The following is an 18,918-nucleotide window of genomic DNA, read 5'->3' on the forward strand; positions in this document are numbered from 1 at the left end:
TCAAAACTTCCTTGGCATCTTTTCGGCTCACAAAAGCTTCAGAGCTCTATGTGCGGCTTTAATAAATACTCAAAACTAAAATGAAAATCTTTCTTACTCTAGGCAGTGGCAGCTTTGAAGGCCGCGGTTGGGGCGGCGGCTGGGGCGGCGGATGGGGCGGCCGCGGCTGGGGCGGTGGCTGGGGCGGCGGCTGGAGCGGCTCCAATGAATTCTGGGGCTAACCTGATCAGTGCGACTGTCGCGCGCTAAAAAACACATTTGCATTTAGCTTTAAGTGGCAAAAGGCGTTCTTGCAAAAAACATCTGTGAATAAATTCTCAACCCAAAGCTCTTGTGTGTTTATATTCTGGCCAGAACGCATTGGATAATTTGGAGAACTTTTTTGCTGAATGCTGTATAATTTTCTTAGTTGGACACCCAAAAGCTATTATGCTACTCTGATGTGGTAAATACATATTTTACATAACAGGTTTCAAGAGTACTAAATGTGGAAATCTGGCAAATTGGAAGGGTTTTTTGTGCCATATTGGAAATTGATTGAAGCTCCTTGAATTATAGAAGAGCTCAAAATATGTCTTTTTGTGAAGACAGTCCGCAGATGAATGATTAAAGACAAAAATGTGCCCACCGCGCAATTTTCTAATGGATTGACAAAGAGTCTTGACTAGACAGCTTCCAGCGTGGAAATCCCGTCGAGAAAATGTCATGAAGAAAAATCAATGACACGGGAAATTGATTAATTGATGAGGCTGGAGAAGGTGAAGGCTGTTGTAAGAGTTTGTTGTCAAGGTTCCTCACAATTCCCCAGATTCACTTGATAACCACCAATGCCCAGGGTTTCACGGATGATTTTCACAATCCGGGACGCTCTCCCCGGACGGCGGGGGGCGCCCATTGATGGAGCACCCCATCAGATTGTGAGTGAGTTTGGCAATAATGATATTGATGGAATCGCTCTTGGATCATCCCATGTCTTGTTTGTGCCTCAGCATGAATCTGCGTATGTGGTTGAAATGCTTTCACGGGGGAGCGCTTTCCCACCCCTTCTTTCCAACGCCCCTCAAATCATTCACTGTACTAAGCTGCATTATCTCGACAAGATTCTGAAGCGACCACAAGACCACCTCACCGCCCAGCGATAATGGAATCATGGCGAGAAGATGGCTTTGTTCGCGTCGAGTAATCACAATTGATCGATTATGTTACCTTCCTCTCTCCCAATTGAGATTCCATTGACGTTCCGTGGAAAGTTGGTGGAGTGGATCAATTTCGGATGATTCTCTCCCCGTCAAGTAACCCTCTTCGAGCTCCGCGGGGAAGATCTGCGTTATTAATTTAATCTCACAATCATGCTGTATCGCATTTCGCAACGAATGAGTTCATCCAATTTTCTTGAACTGCGTCTCATTCAACCAAATAACTCTTGAATCCTCTATCGACGATAACTCCATCAATTTCTGATTGACGACATAAAGTGCATTCTGAATTATTATTTCAAGTGCAACGTTATCTCAAAAACTTTTAATATGTACAACTGAAGAGTATTTCTTAAACCCGAAAAATATTTTATTCATATCCTCAATGTCTTTGTTTCACTGGAAAAGGGTTATTAGATTCCATCGTTTTCTCTAGGGAAATGAAGACAATCATTTTCAGCAGTTTGTAAGTGTGTGAATTTTATTTACATACTTTTCGTATCCCGATGGAACGTAATCTTTGGGTATGCTTTCGCCCTGAAGCTTGTCATCGTGAAAGAGTTAAACTGTTGAAGTAAAGTGATACGCTGCTTTCTGAAAATGATTCTAAGTGGTCATCCCAGTTCTTTTTGTGACGATGAACAAGTGAAGAGCATAAAAGATAACCATAAGAGGCTTCGAGACGATGAAAAGTGGCATGCCTAAAGGTTCAGAGAAAAATTTTCGAACCTTTTCATATTCATACCGCCTTTCAACACTTGTGAAGAATTAGGGGTCGGGCCTGTCGGGAAAAGGGTTCAAGGGTGGATGCTTTATGTGACCGAAAGAATTTGTGAGTACGTGTAAATCACTGGCAAGAATGTGAGGAAACACACATGAAGATAATTTTCCGTGAAATTGGAAAACTTTCCCGACTCGTGCCAGGTTGCTTCGCACATGGGAAAATAGTTAACTCAATACCCTCATGTCTTGAGGTGGGGCGCGATAGAATATTAATTCGACATTTACCAGTGTTTAAAGTCCACATCCAGGCCTTTGGGGTATGCGAAGAGTGCGCCAATGCGGAGTCTTGTGTGGAAGATGTACGCAAAATCAATTTATCTAAATAGATTATGAAACCATTTTGCTCCTTCTACGCCCGATTTTCACCCCATCGCACATTCTGGGGATCGGTGATCCCCTTTCTTCGAGATGCCGAGGCATCTTGATGATTTTGAGCCCTAATGCCCTCAGTGCGCCTCCACGATGCTGAATAAAATATCCTTCTTGGACGACCACTTGCTTATCCATCAGCCTTTTTCTTGCCTCCCCATCCGCTGCGGGACTATGCTATCGAAATCATTCTGCCCAGCACTTTAAATATTTAAGCACACGTCCGGATAAACAAGTTGATGAAATGGCAAAGTAACGTGAATTATTTACAACTGTTTTGATATATTCCTTCTACCCTAAAAATGGTTTGCACGGAAAGGCAGTCATCTTCACCGACTTCTACATGAATTTGACCTGAAAACTCTTTCAGGGGATTTTATTCCGAAGGAAAATATGTTTAATAAATTGAAGTCTTCCGCCCAACAGAAGAATCTGTCCACGTTTTATAAAGTTATGCGTGTAAATTGCATTGATTTCTACTTTGCATCGCCAATTATACTCTTCATTTACAAATTCCTTTGAGGAGGAATTTGCATTTTGAATGTTATTGCTAGGAATTATATGTTTGATGCTTTGGGAGCTTTGCCAAAAGCACAGCACTGGCGTAATATGTAATGCCAATAATTTACGTGATTTGTGTGCAATATAAATTTATTGTTGTCCTAATTGGTGGTTTTCACTAACAATAATTTGTTGTGCTTCCGCTGCCAGTTTGCTGGCGAGTGCCTCAATAAACTACCCAACAATTTATAGCAACTTCCACACCAATTTGATGGCAAAACACCCGGACTTTTCCACCGTCTCGACCAATAAAGGTGAAATAAGGTTCATTGAGGCTGCGGTTCACCGACAAATATCCCCACAACATCTCACCTCGGGCAGCGATACGGGGAAAATCACACAAGACGGCTGCACAGCAGGGACTGCACTCCAATTGTCAATTGTGCCATTGAGGTGGTGAATGTGGTGCGAGTCCATGGCTAAACATAATCGAAAATCAATTAAACCATGTGACGCTGAGTTTGTGGGTGTGTCTCAATTCAACATCTCAATAAAACACTTTATGACTCTATATCTCAGTATGGCAAACCCAGCAATCAGGCAAATGAGTGAGATTGGAAATTTAGCCATGTGTCTGAATAATTCACGGTGTATTTCCATGAAAGACAGAGAAAATGCTTCATCATACAAAGTTCCCATTCAAACTGATTTCCATCTTAATTATCGACAAATTGCTGGTGGAGAAACAGCTCCCTTTTTCACCCACAACTCACCTTAATACCCACTCAGGTGCTCTTCTTTCATCAACTTTGGGGGAAATTCGACGTGTGGCACAATCGATACTCACTTCAACCCATCAATTGTTCCAATAATTTCTGTAATGGTGGGTATTTTCAACAGTGTAAGCGCATAAGAGGATTAAATAATTTTTTGGTTATAAATTTTCATGAATTAATGCTTTCATATACAAAACACTTAGTGCCACTTTAAGTGGCTTTTGTGAAAACATTATTTCATGACGATCAGAGTTTTTATTTGCTTTCCATATTGTCGATTTAAAATGTAACAAAGAGAAATCAATCAGGAGTACACTCTCAAGCAGCAAATTTAGTATCCTTTATGCACACCTCATGCATCGGTGTGTGTGCACAATTTATGCTTCAGTGGGCACTTTAATTAGCAAGTGATCAGCCCCTCAAGTAGAATCTGGCACCTCATGAGCTCTGGGAGAACTGAAGCAATGTATCGAGCAATTATAGCACATATAATCACATCTTGTGCATGTGAGATCGAGAAGTTTGTCTCCCGGAGCGATATTGTCAATGTAAATTAAATGGCAAGAGCCACAGAATCTTATTTGAATTTTGGGAAATACTTGCTCCACCTTCTCCTTCATCAATAACACACCAATATTGTCGGTTTCACGCGTACACAACACACTATTTGCATTCTATCTATTTTGAAATTCATTCAGTCCTTTGTTTTCTCAAATTGTATAACATCCAGCAGCAATATACATATATCTATATGTACATCCAGATCAACCGTCAAATTGCTTCTCACAAGGAATTTTCTTCTGATTTTCCTCCTCGGCTCGCAAATATACACACTTTGTGTGCTTTTCTCTCATTGATACATAATATGAGCAGTGCAAACAAACTGGCAGCATTGATTTTCGACAGTGAAAATGCATGAATTGATGGATATATTGGCGTTTCAAGAGGAAATTTCTTTGTAGAGAAAGCTCATTGAAAAGCTCTCACATCTCACCAGAGGATGTGTGAAAATTGTTGCAATGTAAAGAAACTCCAAGGCGGCTTTTGTGTGATGAAGAAGAGGAATTTTCGTGGCATTGAGAAACGCATGAGAAGCAAAGAAGAGCTTTTCCTAGAATCATTTTTCTGAAAGTCACACACTGAGCTTGTGATCCATTGTAAATGAATTTTGTTATATATTTTTCAATATCTAATCAAAGAAATTTTTTGAGCATCTCTAAAATATCGATTTTACAGGGTAAATATTGCGAAAAACTCCCTCAGAATATATACTATTCAAACATTCTTGTGGAGCTTTTTTTCCATCAAGAATCAAGTTTCTCAAGTGATAAGACAAGAATTTGTTCGTCATTTTTTGTCTCTAAGTTACAAAATGAGCTGCATAATTTCAGCTCTAAAATCACATTTCTGTTTTCATGGACTGTTCCTTTTTTTGTTTTGTAGCATAAGAAAAAATGGTTTCCAGTTTGCACTGCGAGAACTTGTCGCTAATTCGTGTGCATTTTGCATGAGAAAAGAATAAATTTGCATCCTTTCTTCTTGCCTGCATTCTGGCAGAGAGGAAATTGAAAATTTCCATGGCAGTTGTTACCGCGAAAAGGGCAAAAATAATGTAATTCCACAATGGACAAACACTGGGGTGGAGGAAGGCGGGGTGGTGCGGATGGTGGAGCAGGAAGAGCAAGAGGGCGAAGAGTGAGGAAATGGAGCCATCATATGTTTGTGTGGACAACCACACTTTCGGACAATGAAAAAACTTTCTCACCAGTTGTTGTGTCATTTCATTCAAAATTTATTATAACATCCGCAAAATTGACACTTCCATTAAGCTCTATGCAGAGAAATTCAGCATGAGAGCCAGTTGGTGCAATGCAATGGCGGAAATGGAAAACGAAATTTTACCCATCCAGCCAAAAAGATGGAAACCCTCAAGCGTGGAGTGAGAATGTGTGAAATATTCAGGGAAATATACGCTCTCTTTGGTCGGCAGATTTACGATTTTGGCACAGGATTAAAATTATTCGCGAACACACTGACTGAGGCAGTCTGTAAGCGGATATATATACTTACCAGTGGAATAATAATTTTTCAATTTACCCACGAGAGCTTTCCCGTGTTTCTTCTCGCTTCGCATTCATTTTCTTTAATTTCCATGTAGGCGAATCTGAATGCCAGCTAATTGATGATCTCTCCTTCGTCGCGAACAAGCAGTATTTCGAGATATATATACTTTTATACATAATCCTGCGAAGCTTTGCGAAGCTCTGCGATGTTTCCTTGTTGATTTTCCACCCAACATGAAATGCGCCGTGTTTGTGTGATTTTATCAGCAAATGACTTACTCCGGAATTGAGAAGCTCCATCGAGACATTTCACCTGGAAGCCACGCAAGTAAACATTTCAGCTTGAGATAAAATTTCAACGGCACACTCTCAGTCCATGCTTAATAATTCACAGCTTCACTCTCGACAAACAAGAATCACCACTGTTTACCCATTGAGCATCCATGAAATGCTCTGGCGATGAATTTTTTATGAAGCAAATTGCTCTTACCATAATTTGCAGTGCTACAAAATTTATTACTTTATTATTATTATTTCTTATACAGATGTTAGAATATTTCCTGTTGTTCAACACATCCCAGTGAGGTTAATAAATTTTCTTCTGTGCACATCAAATTGTTGAGGAGGAAAAGAAACAGCCTTTTGCAAGTCTTCTAGAGAAAACAAGATATTTGAGTCATGAAAACGAAAGCAATTTAAACATTTTCTATGCAATTCTCTTCGTCCTCTTTTGCATTTTCCAGTCCTCTTCAATTGCGTTCTTGTAAATATAGGCTGCATAGGGTGAAATGCCACCCATTTTCAACCTCTTTTTTAGTTAACGAAAAATGCAGTCGTGAAATTACAGCAGTAACTTTGTCGCTCAGAGAATATTTATAGAGTCTCTTATGTTTGAACTTAAGCCGAATAGTCGCAGGGTTTGTATGCGAAGGCATCTGCCAAAGGGAACAAATCACCATATTTCAACTGGTTCAGCCAGACCTATTTCCAGTAGGATTCAGAGTAATTCGTGTAGTTAAACTTTACTATGTACTTCAAAATAATAAATTTTCATCATCAATTTGTGCTACAGTGTGTCTTATTTCATTCATATGCAACTTATGCACCAGAATAAGATTAAATTACCTTATATATCTCGTGTTTATATTTTCGTGTTTCAACCAGTCCGTGTTTGGTAATTTTCGTGTTTAGAAATTTCGTGTTTCGATTATTTCGTGAGTGAAAATTCCACATTTGAACCAAATGCAAATTGAAATTTTCAAATACGAAGTGGTCATAATTTTATCTTAAAAAGTGCGTGTTTAATCATCTCATTTTTCCCCAGAAGACAACAGCATAACATACTTAATAAGAACACAAGACAGAATGAGGAAGATTTTGGTTGCAGAACTTAAGATAAATGCATGGAAAGTACTGAGCATATTAATGTTATAAATAACAAGCGATGCTTGTCTTCTGGACCAAATGCTAAAGGGCCGAGAAGTACAATGGAATCACTTATCCTGGCTGTGTTGGGGAAAGAGAGAGAAAATGTACAATGTATCTTCACGTGAGTATAACATTATTTATAAACCTGTTCTGCATGTTATGCGAAAATAACTACAGCATCGCTCATGTGAGGCAAAACACAAACCCTTTCCGCCCACAAAACTTTCCATTTTCTCAGTTTTTTTCTTCACTCTTGCTCTTGGGCATAACTTTTTGACACCTCCAAGGCCGGAGGCGGAGTTGATGTTTTGAGTGTGAAAACAGGTACAAGTTTCCATAATAGACTTTGAGGGTTTTGTTGTTATGAACTTTGCCACATATATAGACATTTTGTTTACGGGTGAGGAAGGAGCTCATGATCTCTCACATTCCTTCACTGTGGCATCATCTTGGGAAATTCCCTGAGGGAAGTGTCTTACGCCAGAGGAAATTTACTTATAAGCTGATAAAACATGGTACAACACGCCGAAACTCTTTGCCGCCTGGAAATCACTCACTTGGAGATTCATCAATATTAAATTCTCTTTGGAGAATGCAGAATGAATTTTTGTTGTTCTCGCACTGAATTTGTAATCAATCAATTGTGCAATATTTTCAATTGATTGCTTCAATACACCCAGGCATTGTCATGTTTGATATATATTCAATAGTATACAGTCTGCCTGCAGGGGTTTTCAGTGCAAAAGTCTCTTTGAAATTTTCTCATAATACAAGCATACATGGATTAATTTCCATTTACCTACTCGCAATTTCCCATACAACTCACTCGGTTGTTACCAAAAAAACATGTTCAAAAAAGAGAAATTTTAAATCATTTTTTATCTCATGCCGTCATAGTGAAATGTATATTGAGAAGAGAAGAAAAGCAGAATTCCCATTTGTGTCATCATACAGAGAATAAAAATATTACACGCTGTGCTTTGATGTTCCAACATTGACTATAGATATTAAATACGCGTCATTTACTGGCTTGCCAAAATATTCAGGAATAGCTCTTGTATGATTGCTAAAGGTTCACAAATGGAATATTTTCATGCATCTCATTTCCACATTTTACTGCAAACGTACAGATAAATTTCCAGATACTCACTTAGTCACTGTTTAACCATATTTATGTGCCAAATCGATCAAATTGTTCTCCTCTAATCCCACATTAATTTCCTTTATGATGCTTTTGATATGCATTCACTCAATTTATCACTAAGCTTTAGTCGAATTATTGATTTTATCAAATATTGATTGTCTTGTTAATCTAAATTCTAATCAAAATTTTATTATAAATTTGTGGTGATATTTAGCTACAGTATTAAGAGTAATTTTCTTTGAAAATTTGATCCAATTCGAAAGAAATTTTAGAAGCAAGTCAAAAACTCCCTTGTTAATTATTAAACTATCACATCTCCATTTACTGTCACGTAAGGTCTTTTCACACACTTAACACGCTGACATTATACAGAGATATGTCCATGATATCAACAATTGGTGCATAATTGTGTTGTATCGAATATCTCCGTTCGATAGCAATAAGAAAATTCCATTTCCACCTTTAAGTACTCTTTTCCAACACAAATAGCCATTTTCATTCCAATTCAAAGATTTCTGACAGGAAAAAAGCATTGAAGGAAAAATGATTAAGGAAATACAAAGAAGTTTCCATGTTGCCAGCAAACAATTTGTAATTTAAGTGAGTTTTCTTCACAACACAAGCGATGAGACATGATACTTTTGGGAATGGGTGAAGTGACGTGAAAGAATGAATTGGGAGTTGTTGAGTGCGGAAGAATGAAAGAATGTGCGCTTGTTCTTGGAGTTGAACTGACTGGAAATTTATTCATTCCAACCATCCTTGTGAAAATTACAGCGAGGTAAGTTTTATTGCTATGCATTTCAAGATACAGACACACACACACACACACATAGTCAAATGCTGTACAATATCTTGAAATTGTACCCCAGCTTAATTGTGATACATTGTGAGCATTTGCAGACAAAAGTGCCATGGATGAATCTCAGTTTTCATTTCCTCGCCTTAGCATAAGCCAAGGTTTGCCTTCTTCTTCATGGCAATTTTTGACGATGCATCATTCTTATGGGGTTGAATAAAAAACGACAAGAAGATTTTTATTCCTACTTTCATCCACCCACTCTTCTATGTGTGTACATTTGAACAGTGAGGTTGCTTTTCCTCATTTCAGTGCCAAGAACTCTCAGACAGGATGAATGGGATGGAGGTACAAAAAGCTCTTTAATGGCTAAAACTGGCTGTGCATCATTTAAACGAATTTTCCCTCCTCATATCTCTGTTTCGCTCCGCCGTGAACTCACACCATTTTGGCAGAAAGTAACTTGGAAGATTCATCAGGTGGAGAGGAAAATATGAAAATTTTGTATTAAAGGCAGAGCGAGAGGGGAAAAGTTTGTGTGTGTGTGTGTGTGTCTGAAAGTCATAATAAGAAGAGGACGATAGACTAGAAAAAGAAAGGACATACATTTGTCTCCCTCTCAGCATCTTTAGGCAAAGTTTGCAAGCAATTGTGCGACTTAGTGCAAATTTCCCTCATTCTCCGGGTGAAATATACATTCCATTGAGGACTTAATTAAATTTTATGAACAGCGATTTATCCATTAAAACACACCAAGAGACTCTGAAACTTTATAATTTTCCATGGAAACTCTTCCCCTGTGGCAATGGTGAACTTTTAAGCATGGAATTTCCACAATCAATCCCCCACACTTTCCCATGGACAGCTCTTATGCACTGTTTATAGATAATTTGATTAAGTCGCCGATAAATTCTCATTTCACTGTGAATGCTGACATGAAGAGCTTCTGGGAAAATTCCAGTCATTTCAATCACTTCTCTTGACTTGCAGAATGTTTGATAAAGACGAAGCGATAGAAAGTTTTCTGTGGTCAAAAGCTGAGGGGAAAAAACACGGTGAATTAATTTGAACATTGGCTGATTTCAATAGATTAGTCATAGTGTATTGCAGCTAATTTCCCAAAGCAGTAATTAGAGTGTTCCATTCTGCACCTTCGTAAGTGCGAAGGCGTATCTGTGCTCATACGTTTACGGACTGGTGGGAGAGTATTAATTAAAAAAAGGGGATTGTCATGAGCACAGATTTAATTTGCATGGAAACCCCTCGAGGTGCAAATGCCATTTGTTCGGCTTCGAGCGGCAGACATGGCGAAAAGGGCATGTGTACACATCTCCAAAATCTCCAGAGAACATATTCATATTTCTTCCCATCCACTTTGCAAATTAGCCCTCTCGCATTTTGCGCCACCTCTGCCGGAAATTGCGTACCGCCTCCTTAATGTGCCACTGGGGCGCCGAGGGTGGCGCTGTTATGGGGTGATTTTTCCTCTATAATAAATGACCATAGCTGTGCCGGCGCGGAAGAGTCACCTCGCGATGTGGCGCACGATGTGAGTCAATTTCCACTGGCGAAAAAGGTATAACGAAGTGAATTATTTAAATTCAATATCTTCACCTCTCATGAATTTTTGGGCAACATTTTCCGTGGTGGGAGTGGATTTAATTAAAAGGAAAAAATTCAACCTCATCATCATCATTACAATTTGCGGGCAAAGGCCTGGTGAGAGTGCCCTTTTTGCCCTCAAGATTTTACTTTTGAGGGTGTGCGCCCCCGCGTAAGTCGAAAAACTTCGCAGGCAAAATGCACTTGAGCGCGCGGAGGCAAAAAGTTTACTTTAACTTTCAGCAAAAGTTTCCAATAATTTTGACCGGAATGCGGGGGATTTGCGCGTGGTGAAGTAAATCTTATATAGAGAGCACGAAGGAGGAAAAAAGCTTTATACAGGAAAATCCAATCCACGGAACTGTAAACTTCACTCACTGATGGTTGAGTGTAAATTTAAACATTTCGCCACGTTTATATCCGGAACGCTTCTAGACTTTTCGACTTTCCTACATAATTTATCACCGTGCAAAATCTTTCGCTTCAGCCCATGCTTAATGTGTGGTTGGCCAGAGAAGTAATATTACATTATATTGTATTCAATAATAATTGCAACTGAAATAAGCTTCAGATCCAGATTTCCAGTCAATCTGAACATATAAGAAGAAAATAGACGCTCTCAACACGCAAATATGGACTGAAGGTAGCTGTCAATCAGTTTGAAATCAATTACCTGATGATGTGAAATCGAATAACTTTCATTCTTGCAGCATCTGCGAAGACTGGATTCCTGTGATAAGCTTGCACGTGAAAGCTTGGAAATGAACGATTGCAAGTGAAGTAGAGATATTTACCATGAGTGAAAATGCAGCGAAACGAAAGTCTTTGTCGTTTTCTCAACATTCTCATCAGACACTTTATTCACAATTAGTCAATACATTGTTTCACAATTTTCTCGATTTTTTACTTTTACTTGTTCTAAAATAAATAACATAATATACACATACAAGTTTAAGTTATCATTAAGAAAGAAAAAGAATTTGCAGTGTATCCACTGAAGTCATCTGGTTGTAAGAAATTATACAATTTGATTTTAGTAAATTTGGCTTAAAGTGTATAGAAAGTCATGATTTCCATTAAATGTTACGATAATCCCTGTTGACATGTATTAATATTTTATTTCCATCTATACAGCAATATTGTTAGTGTGGTATTTCTTCTGGTTTCTTTAAATTCTATTACATAGATTTGATATTATGGTTATTTTACTATTTGGTTAATCTATTTTATTCCAATTAAAGGATTTCTCTGTTAAGAGTCGTTTGTGGTATTTGGCAAGGTTGCATTACAATTTTTCCTACATAAGATTATCTTATCTTTCTTTCCATTCATGTATTTTTTATTTATTTTTTGGTTAAACTGATAAAAACATTACAATCTGGTCAACATGTACAAATATTTCATCTTAATTTTCAAATATTTCTTCGGTATTTCTTCTTAAATATAGTGTGTATAGTCCACTAAAATGTTTTCTAGACAGATTTTCTTCACAATAATCCTGTTTTCATTAACGTCTTCCACAGTTTTCGTGCTAATTGAATTCCTTCTTAGATATTCACGGTGTGAAACATGCGATGGCAATCCTTTTGTCCACACATTTTGTATGATTAGTGAAACGCTTACAGATAAGGAAGAATGCTGCCAAGTAAAAGGATATTATCTTCTTTACACTCTTAGACTTCCTTTAAAGCTCCGTTTTTCTGCTTCTTGACTAGCGCATATATTGAGGCTGCCTTGTAGTTAATCGGTCCGTAGGAGCGGAAATCGACATCGGCATATTCTAAATCACCAGCTAGATCATCCGGTCCGAGTGGCTACAGAATGCCATTTTCCATTCAGGGGTGGGAACAATCGAAGGGAGAAAAGTAGAATTAGAACCATTTTATCAATCATCCAACCATAATCCCACCAAACGGATTTATGTCCCACATTTCTTCCCTTTCAAAATTCAACGGCTGCTTCCAACATGCAGTTAGGCCGTAATTAGAAAATCACTCATCCTTTCACTGTCCATCAGCAGTGTTAAAACACTTTCGTCGTGAGTTAAAGACATGACATTAGGTTCATGATTAGAAATAAAATCTACATTCATTTAAACGATTAATCTTGCGTTATTGTATTACCTTTCCATTGAAAATTATTTGACTTTTTTTTATACATTTCATCTCATCAATAAATATACGTATCACTTCCTTTGATACCGTCTTCTTCCATCTGTGCCACGGGAGAGATGAGAAAGAGAGAGAGAAAGGAGGGTTGAAACAGTACATTAAATGTAGATTTTATTTAGAACATAGGGTTGTTTTCGAGGAAGAGAAAGAGAGAGAGTGAGTGCATCAGGCCAATCTTTGCCCATAAATCATCCGGCAAATTGGTCAAAATTATTATTTTTAATTAAATTGTGGATAAATTGATTCAAATCAATAAATACCCGTTCCATTGTTTTTACGTTGTTGATGGATTTACGGGAAAATATGTAAATATCAATCCAATAAATTTGACTGAATGGTCAAATGAACACAGATTTGGAAAATAAACATTGCAATAGATGAAAGTTTAATGAAGTAAAAACGTCAAGAGGGTTTCAAATCTTATCTTTAACCCTCTATCTTCATTTCTCTTGACCATTTTCATGTCAGACACGGTTAAGAAAATAAATTTACATTTTTCATCCTGTCCAGAATAGAACTTGTGTCCCTCAAATTTCTAAACCGATGCTTTACTTTTTATCAAACATTGAAAAGATTTCAACTTTGAGAGAAGCTTTTCTAGATTTTATGCTTATTTCTGTTCAGCCCCGGTTCGATCCTGGGAAAGGCTCTATATTTCGCTAAAGAGTGAGGCTTCTTAGCCTCTATCTGCTGACTGAAAATTAAACAACTCTGCTTCCTAATAATCCACAATGATGTAAAGGTGAAATTTTGCAGTGAAGCGAATTGATATTCGCGCAAATTTATTAATTAAATCAAGTAATTAAATACCACGGGCGGTTTTCGTGACTCACCCTTGGCCAGGAGGTGGGGCTCTTGACCCCTGACACACACACACTCTCCCTATGGCAAACGTGTGAACAGTGGCGGAATGGCGTGATGTGTCATGAGTAGTGATCACTTAAATTACTGGACTGTGGCAGCCTAAATATTGACTTCATTGAACTTGAGCGTGGCGTATTGAGTTCTCTTCACGCCCACTGAGCCTTTTTCCGGCAGATTGCTCAGCCTTATGCTCTCCTCACTGTCACCATTTGTGGCACTTTCGCTGCTCGTGGCGCTGCTGCTGCCATTCTTGCCGTACTTGCTGGCCATTGGCGCCAGATCGGCGTAGTGCAGTCTCTTCTTCACGTCCCCATTGCACATGGAGTGCGGCGCCTCGTGCACCTCCACATTGGACACATGCCTCTTCAGGCTCGTGCCGCATATTCGCGGCGGCGTGCCTGGACTCTTGGGAACGGGCGTGATGGGCTTGAATGCATTCTTGTCTGTCAGCGGCTTGAACACAAGCGGACCACCTTGCTTGTACGCTTCGCGGCTCTTTGGCGGCTCCGTGGACTGAAAGTGGAAGCTGTGGTGCTTTCGTAGGGGCAACTTCACCATTCGGCGACTCGATGATTTCCTCCCTGAGCTGGGAAACAACTCCTTGGGCGCCAGGATTTGGCGACGATGGTTCACAACGAAGGGATTTGTCTGTGCGGATCGCTGTAAGGAGAAAAGCACCGCCTAAAGCCGCTGTCTAATCCCTGTCGAACTACACAAAGCCCTCCCATTAAGCAATGTAATCTCCAAATCAATCCTAATGTAAGTGTTCTAGAGGCACTTTTAGATTCCCCTCTCGAACATTGCGATATCTGACCTCTTTGACTAATGAACATGTGCACATACGGAATATTACGAAAGTTGACTAAGTTCAGTGCAGACGGACAATTTTTTTCCTCATATTCCGTTTCCTATCAATGCGGACAATTAGAGTGGCAGGAGCAAAAGGAGCACGCGAGAGTGGAACAAAAGTGCGGGCAGGATAATTAATGGCATCGTCCTCTAACGAGCTTCGTCATTCTCACGCCACGAATGGCGGCAACAACAATCGAATTTGTGAGTAATTAATCATATTAACGCGCCCCGTTGCCACTTAAACGGTTTTAAAGGGCGCCAAAGAGGATCAGGAAGTCCTCATAATTCCGCACGAAACTTACCTCCTGAACTATGTCCTCTCTTATCCCTTTTTACCGCACAGAATTTATGGTCACTAGAATGCCTCTTGAGGCGAAACCCTCACCTTTGTTCTCCGGCTGTTTCCCACCCTCTGTCGCAACCCGCAGAATCTCACCCTGAGTGTCCCCCCAAAAGCCCCAATGATGGTTAATTTATTCCTGTGAAAAATCCACCCCCACAAGCTCAAATGGTCCAATTTGGCTTGGGGGCGCTTGTGGAATGGAGAGCCCTCCAAAATTAAAGATTAATCCCTCACAAGTGAGGGGACTGGCATAATTTGGCGCAACAAGTGTCCCTATCAATGGGGAAATCTCACAAATAAGCTTTCGAGTGACGCAAAAGTGCTCCTCCACCCCAAAAGAAAATCATCGTCCGCTGCTCACCATTGAGTACACCATGTGAAAGGTGTAATTGAAATATCATGCATCCGTGAAAGCTCAAAGCTCACAGAGAGCAAAATGAAAGGGCTACGATTTCCCCACACATAACACTTAGCCACGCTAGAGTGCAACTTAACTGGGACCCGTTTAGAAAACTGGGAGGACTTTCGCTAAAATGATTAACTATGTGTGTGTGTGATGCATTTGAGAGTACTGAAAGATAAAGAGGAATTTAGAGACCAAAAAATTCCCTCTTCACTGAAAACGTCAAGGATCATCTCTTAATGCGCTTTTATGGCGCTATGCACACTTCTAAATTCACATTGTGAGACAATGACTCACATGCATGACGAAGATAGAGCGCACATCAGGGAAAACATTGAGAGAGATGTGGAGAAAGACATGTGCTTGTGAAGGGCAAGATGAATTGTGGAATTGTCTCAGTGGAGCATATTCAAATTGCAGGATAATTGATGGAATCCTCAAGTACAATATTGACGAGGGAGTGAGTACGACTGAATAAGATATCAAAACATACAGGTATTATAGACAATTGGGGGTTCAAATAGGCTTCCATGTCATAAACAAACGTATTAATAACGAAATGACATGTGAATTCCAGTGAGTCTTCCCACAGTTCAGTTGATCATTGACAGAAACGATTGTTCCTATTGTATTTGACAAGCTGAAATTGGCATAGAAGCATTGAGAAATAGTCAATAATTAAGTTGAAAAAATATAGCCCTCATTTGAACCGTACAAAACACCTTTTTAAGTGGAGTTAAATTACCGCTCTAGATTGTCATTTTTCCCCAATATTTTGTGCACATGTTCAAATGCCAACTGAAATGATGATTGGAGAACATCCAGGAAAACTCAGAGATCGTGCATTGTACCCACCTCGTAGTTGGCGAATGCAGTGGCCGGATGAATGTTCCTCGACGCGTGCTGACTGCTCATTGACGGTAGATTCATGTAGATGGGTGCACTCTGGCAGGTTCTCTGGCCAGTCCTGGGCGCCGGCACGGGCGTGATGCACTCGTACGAACTGTTGGAGATGCCCGAGTCGCTGCGATAGATGCTGTTGCGCTCGCCCTCGCACTTCACCACGTAATCGTCGTTCATGAGGACGGAGGCGAAGGAGCTCTCGTTCTGCAGCGGCGACTCGTGAATCTGGATGGAGTCCGTGAGGTTCTCGTACAACGGCTGCTGCTCGTACTTCTCGCGGTGGACGTTGTTGTACGCCGGTGGGATCTTGGACGTGTCGCCGCCGAAGGAGTTGTGCCTCTTGCAGGCCTTGTTTACGCGCATCGAGTAGAACTGCGGTGACTTGCGAATGCCGAGGGACTTGAGGGAGCCGAACTTCTTCTCGGCGCGCCGCTGCTGTTCCACGTGTCCCTGGCAATCGTCCCGCTTCACCAGGAAGGGATTGAGCGACGCCGAGGGCGCCATTGTGGGATACGTGGGATAATTGAGGGTGTTGACGGTGAAATTGTGGGGATAGCCGGAATTTCCGGGGTACATGTTGCTGGTGAATGTGGGATAAGTCGTCGAGTGTAAGCAGCTATTGAGGGCGGAGGGGTTTTTTGGCCGTGGCGCCACGCGAACAACATTACTAGTCAAGTGGGTGGTAGTACTGTTAGCGTTATGGTGGGTGGACTGCAACATCACACAGAGAAAAGAAAAACACAAACATATTCATGTATGGTTATTGGCAAATGTTAGGCAATTATACACATTATCGCTCTTCTGTCGTTATGATAAATAAATATCTGGAGAGAATTTAATTGGAAAAAGTAAATTGAAATAGAAACATATTCCAAAAATGTATTTGAAACATAGCAGAATAGAAGAATATTAATGAAATGAATAGCTTTGTATGTTATTTCGTTAGTGAATTGCCATTGAAATAGCAAGAAAATCTAGCAGAATATTTCCGGATCAATGGTTTTAAGCAAATTCTCCATAGGTCTTAAATTGCCTAATCTTCCAAACTCTCAATATACTTCAATATATATATATATATTTTTTTTTTTTTTGGCAAATTTCGCTTTACAATTTCCAGTATTTTTCGTATCTTTTAGCTATATATGTTATTAGAATGGTGGTGAAAAATTCCCAATTAAAATTTCAGGCATGCAAGTGGTTTTTTTGCCGACACTTTTTCGAAATGTTCTGCATTGAAATTAGTTGCAATTTGGCCGACATGCAGGGAGGGCTTTAAAAAAGGCGAGGACTCATTACACTGCCGAGACTTTCTGTTCCCAATTAGATGCCATTAAAGCGAGTGGCGGCATGAAAGATTCAGGAGTGATGATGCATTCTGCAGGTCTGGGAATGCAGATATTCTACGCGCGTGGGCGTGAATAATTCACAGGATTTACAGTGGGTTGAATGTCTGTTTGAGTTCCATCAGCGCCACAAGTCCAGTAATTCACAGCGATACCAAATTATCCAATGAATCATTAGCAACTTTCATTTCTCATTTCATTATTCAGCTGTTGAATTTTCAGTGCTTCCGTCAACATCTCTTAAATTCACATTTGCTTGTGTGAGTGACAGTGAACGTATTGATTGCTCATTCTCTTTACAATAAACAATATGACAAAGGTGTGTAAATTGGATGGAAAATGAGAATAATATATGTGTGGTAAATGATAAAAGAGAATTAAACTCTCAAAATTAAACACTTTGATTTTCCACAAAATACCCCAGTAATTAAACATAAAAACATTCGCATATTTTGCTTTTCCACAATCAAAACAGATAAAGGATTTGTCTCGTCGGACAAGTGAAACACTTAAAAAGCATTTTGTGGACAAACAAAGTGGGATAAATTAAAACCCACAGAAAAGACGGAAGAAATCTCTGTTTCATCTCGCGTCAACTCACCTTATTCGGAGCACTCTGCAAACCGTGGAAGGGAAGGTTCTCATACTCGCCTGGTTCGGTGGCGGTTAGCGGATCTCCTGCGGCCGAAGACTTGTCTTGATCTGCAAGATAAGAAGAGTGGAGAATATAGGGAGAATGTCCAATGCTGAGTGGTTCGCAATTTGTATTCAGTGACTCTTGAAAATCCCCTCCAGACAGGCGAGCGCAAACGAGGACGCAAAAAAAGGAAAAAAAGGAAAAAACACACACTTTCGAGCAAAGAAAGCACATACAAAAGAAAAATCAATTGGTAAAAAGTATGCTAATGGCCAAGCAGAAAAAATCTGTGCTGAGATGTTGTGTGGCAGAAAAAATACATACCGGAAACACTACCTTTCATCCCCTTCCTGGAGTCTGTGGGTGAGTCGCCGCCTTCTGTGGCTTCTCGCCTTTCCGTCTGGTTCACACCCTGCGGAGCTTTTCTGTACGTTACAACTAAACAAGCATTCAACGGTGGGGTGTTGGTGGGGAAGAACAAAAAGAGACGCTCTTTAGCACAGAAATACGGGGAAAAACATCAACATGAGCAAATGAGGGAAAAAGTGCATATGAAATAATGATTGTGAGTCACAGTGCAGCGCATTCCGCATGTCAAAAGCTCTCCCGCGGTTAGATTTGCGGTGGCATGTATGTGAGAGCTTTCACATCCACTTTGCTTCAGTGCTACATAAGAGAAAAGAATGCCGTGACCTCCGGAAGACATAGGAACACAATCAGATGCGCCCAAGAGCTTCTCAT

General features: G+C 39.8%; 2 protein-coding genes across 6 annotated transcripts in view; both read right to left on the reverse strand.

Annotated features, from left to right (window-relative positions):
- Positions 1-11,492: 11,492 nt before the first annotated feature.
- LOC132265810 (hemicentin-2-like) overlaps positions 11,493-18,918 on the reverse strand; it is a 42,275-nt gene continuing 34,849 nt past the window's right edge. For 2 of the 5 annotated variants that reach the window (XM_059766588.1, XM_059766591.1), the window contains 2 exons: positions 18,142-18,242; positions 12,358-12,875 (listed from right to left, as the gene is read on the reverse strand). In XM_059766588.1, the coding sequence (XP_059622571.1) occupies positions 12,831-12,875; positions 18,142-18,242 (146 nt within the window). In that variant the 3' untranslated portion in view covers positions 12,358-12,830. Of the gene's footprint in view, positions 12,876-18,141; positions 18,243-18,918 lie in introns of all 5 variants that reach the window. The other 3 variants (XM_059766589.1, XM_059766587.1, XM_059766592.1) reach the window with 3 other exon arrangements.
- Positions 12,875-16,973, reverse strand: LOC132265812 (uncharacterized). Its single transcript, XM_059766594.1, has 2 exons — positions 16,150-16,973; positions 12,875-14,356 (listed from the first exon to the last, which is right to left on the reverse strand). Exons 1-2 carry the CDS (start codon positions 16,915-16,917, stop codon positions 13,796-13,798), a joined length of 1,329 nt encoding a protein of 442 aa, XP_059622577.1. The 5' UTR covers positions 16,918-16,973; the 3' UTR covers positions 12,875-13,795.

Source organism: Phlebotomus argentipes, unplaced genomic scaffold (assembly GCF_947086385.1).
Source record: "Phlebotomus argentipes unplaced genomic scaffold, Phlebotomus argentipes genome assembly contig_5, whole genome shotgun sequence".
NCBI lineage: Eukaryota > Metazoa > Arthropoda > Insecta > Diptera > Psychodidae > Phlebotomus > Phlebotomus argentipes.

Bases quoted from the DNA above. Each gene is read 5' to 3' on its own strand.
- LOC132265812 (XM_059766594.1), bottom strand. From the start codon at position 16,917: ATGTTGCAGTCCACCCACCATAACGCTAACAGTACTACCACCCACTTG. The intron at 14,357-16,149 runs GTGGGTACAATG...TTCTCCTTACAG, and splicing joins CTGCATTCGCCAACTACGAG to CGATCCGCACAGACAAATCC.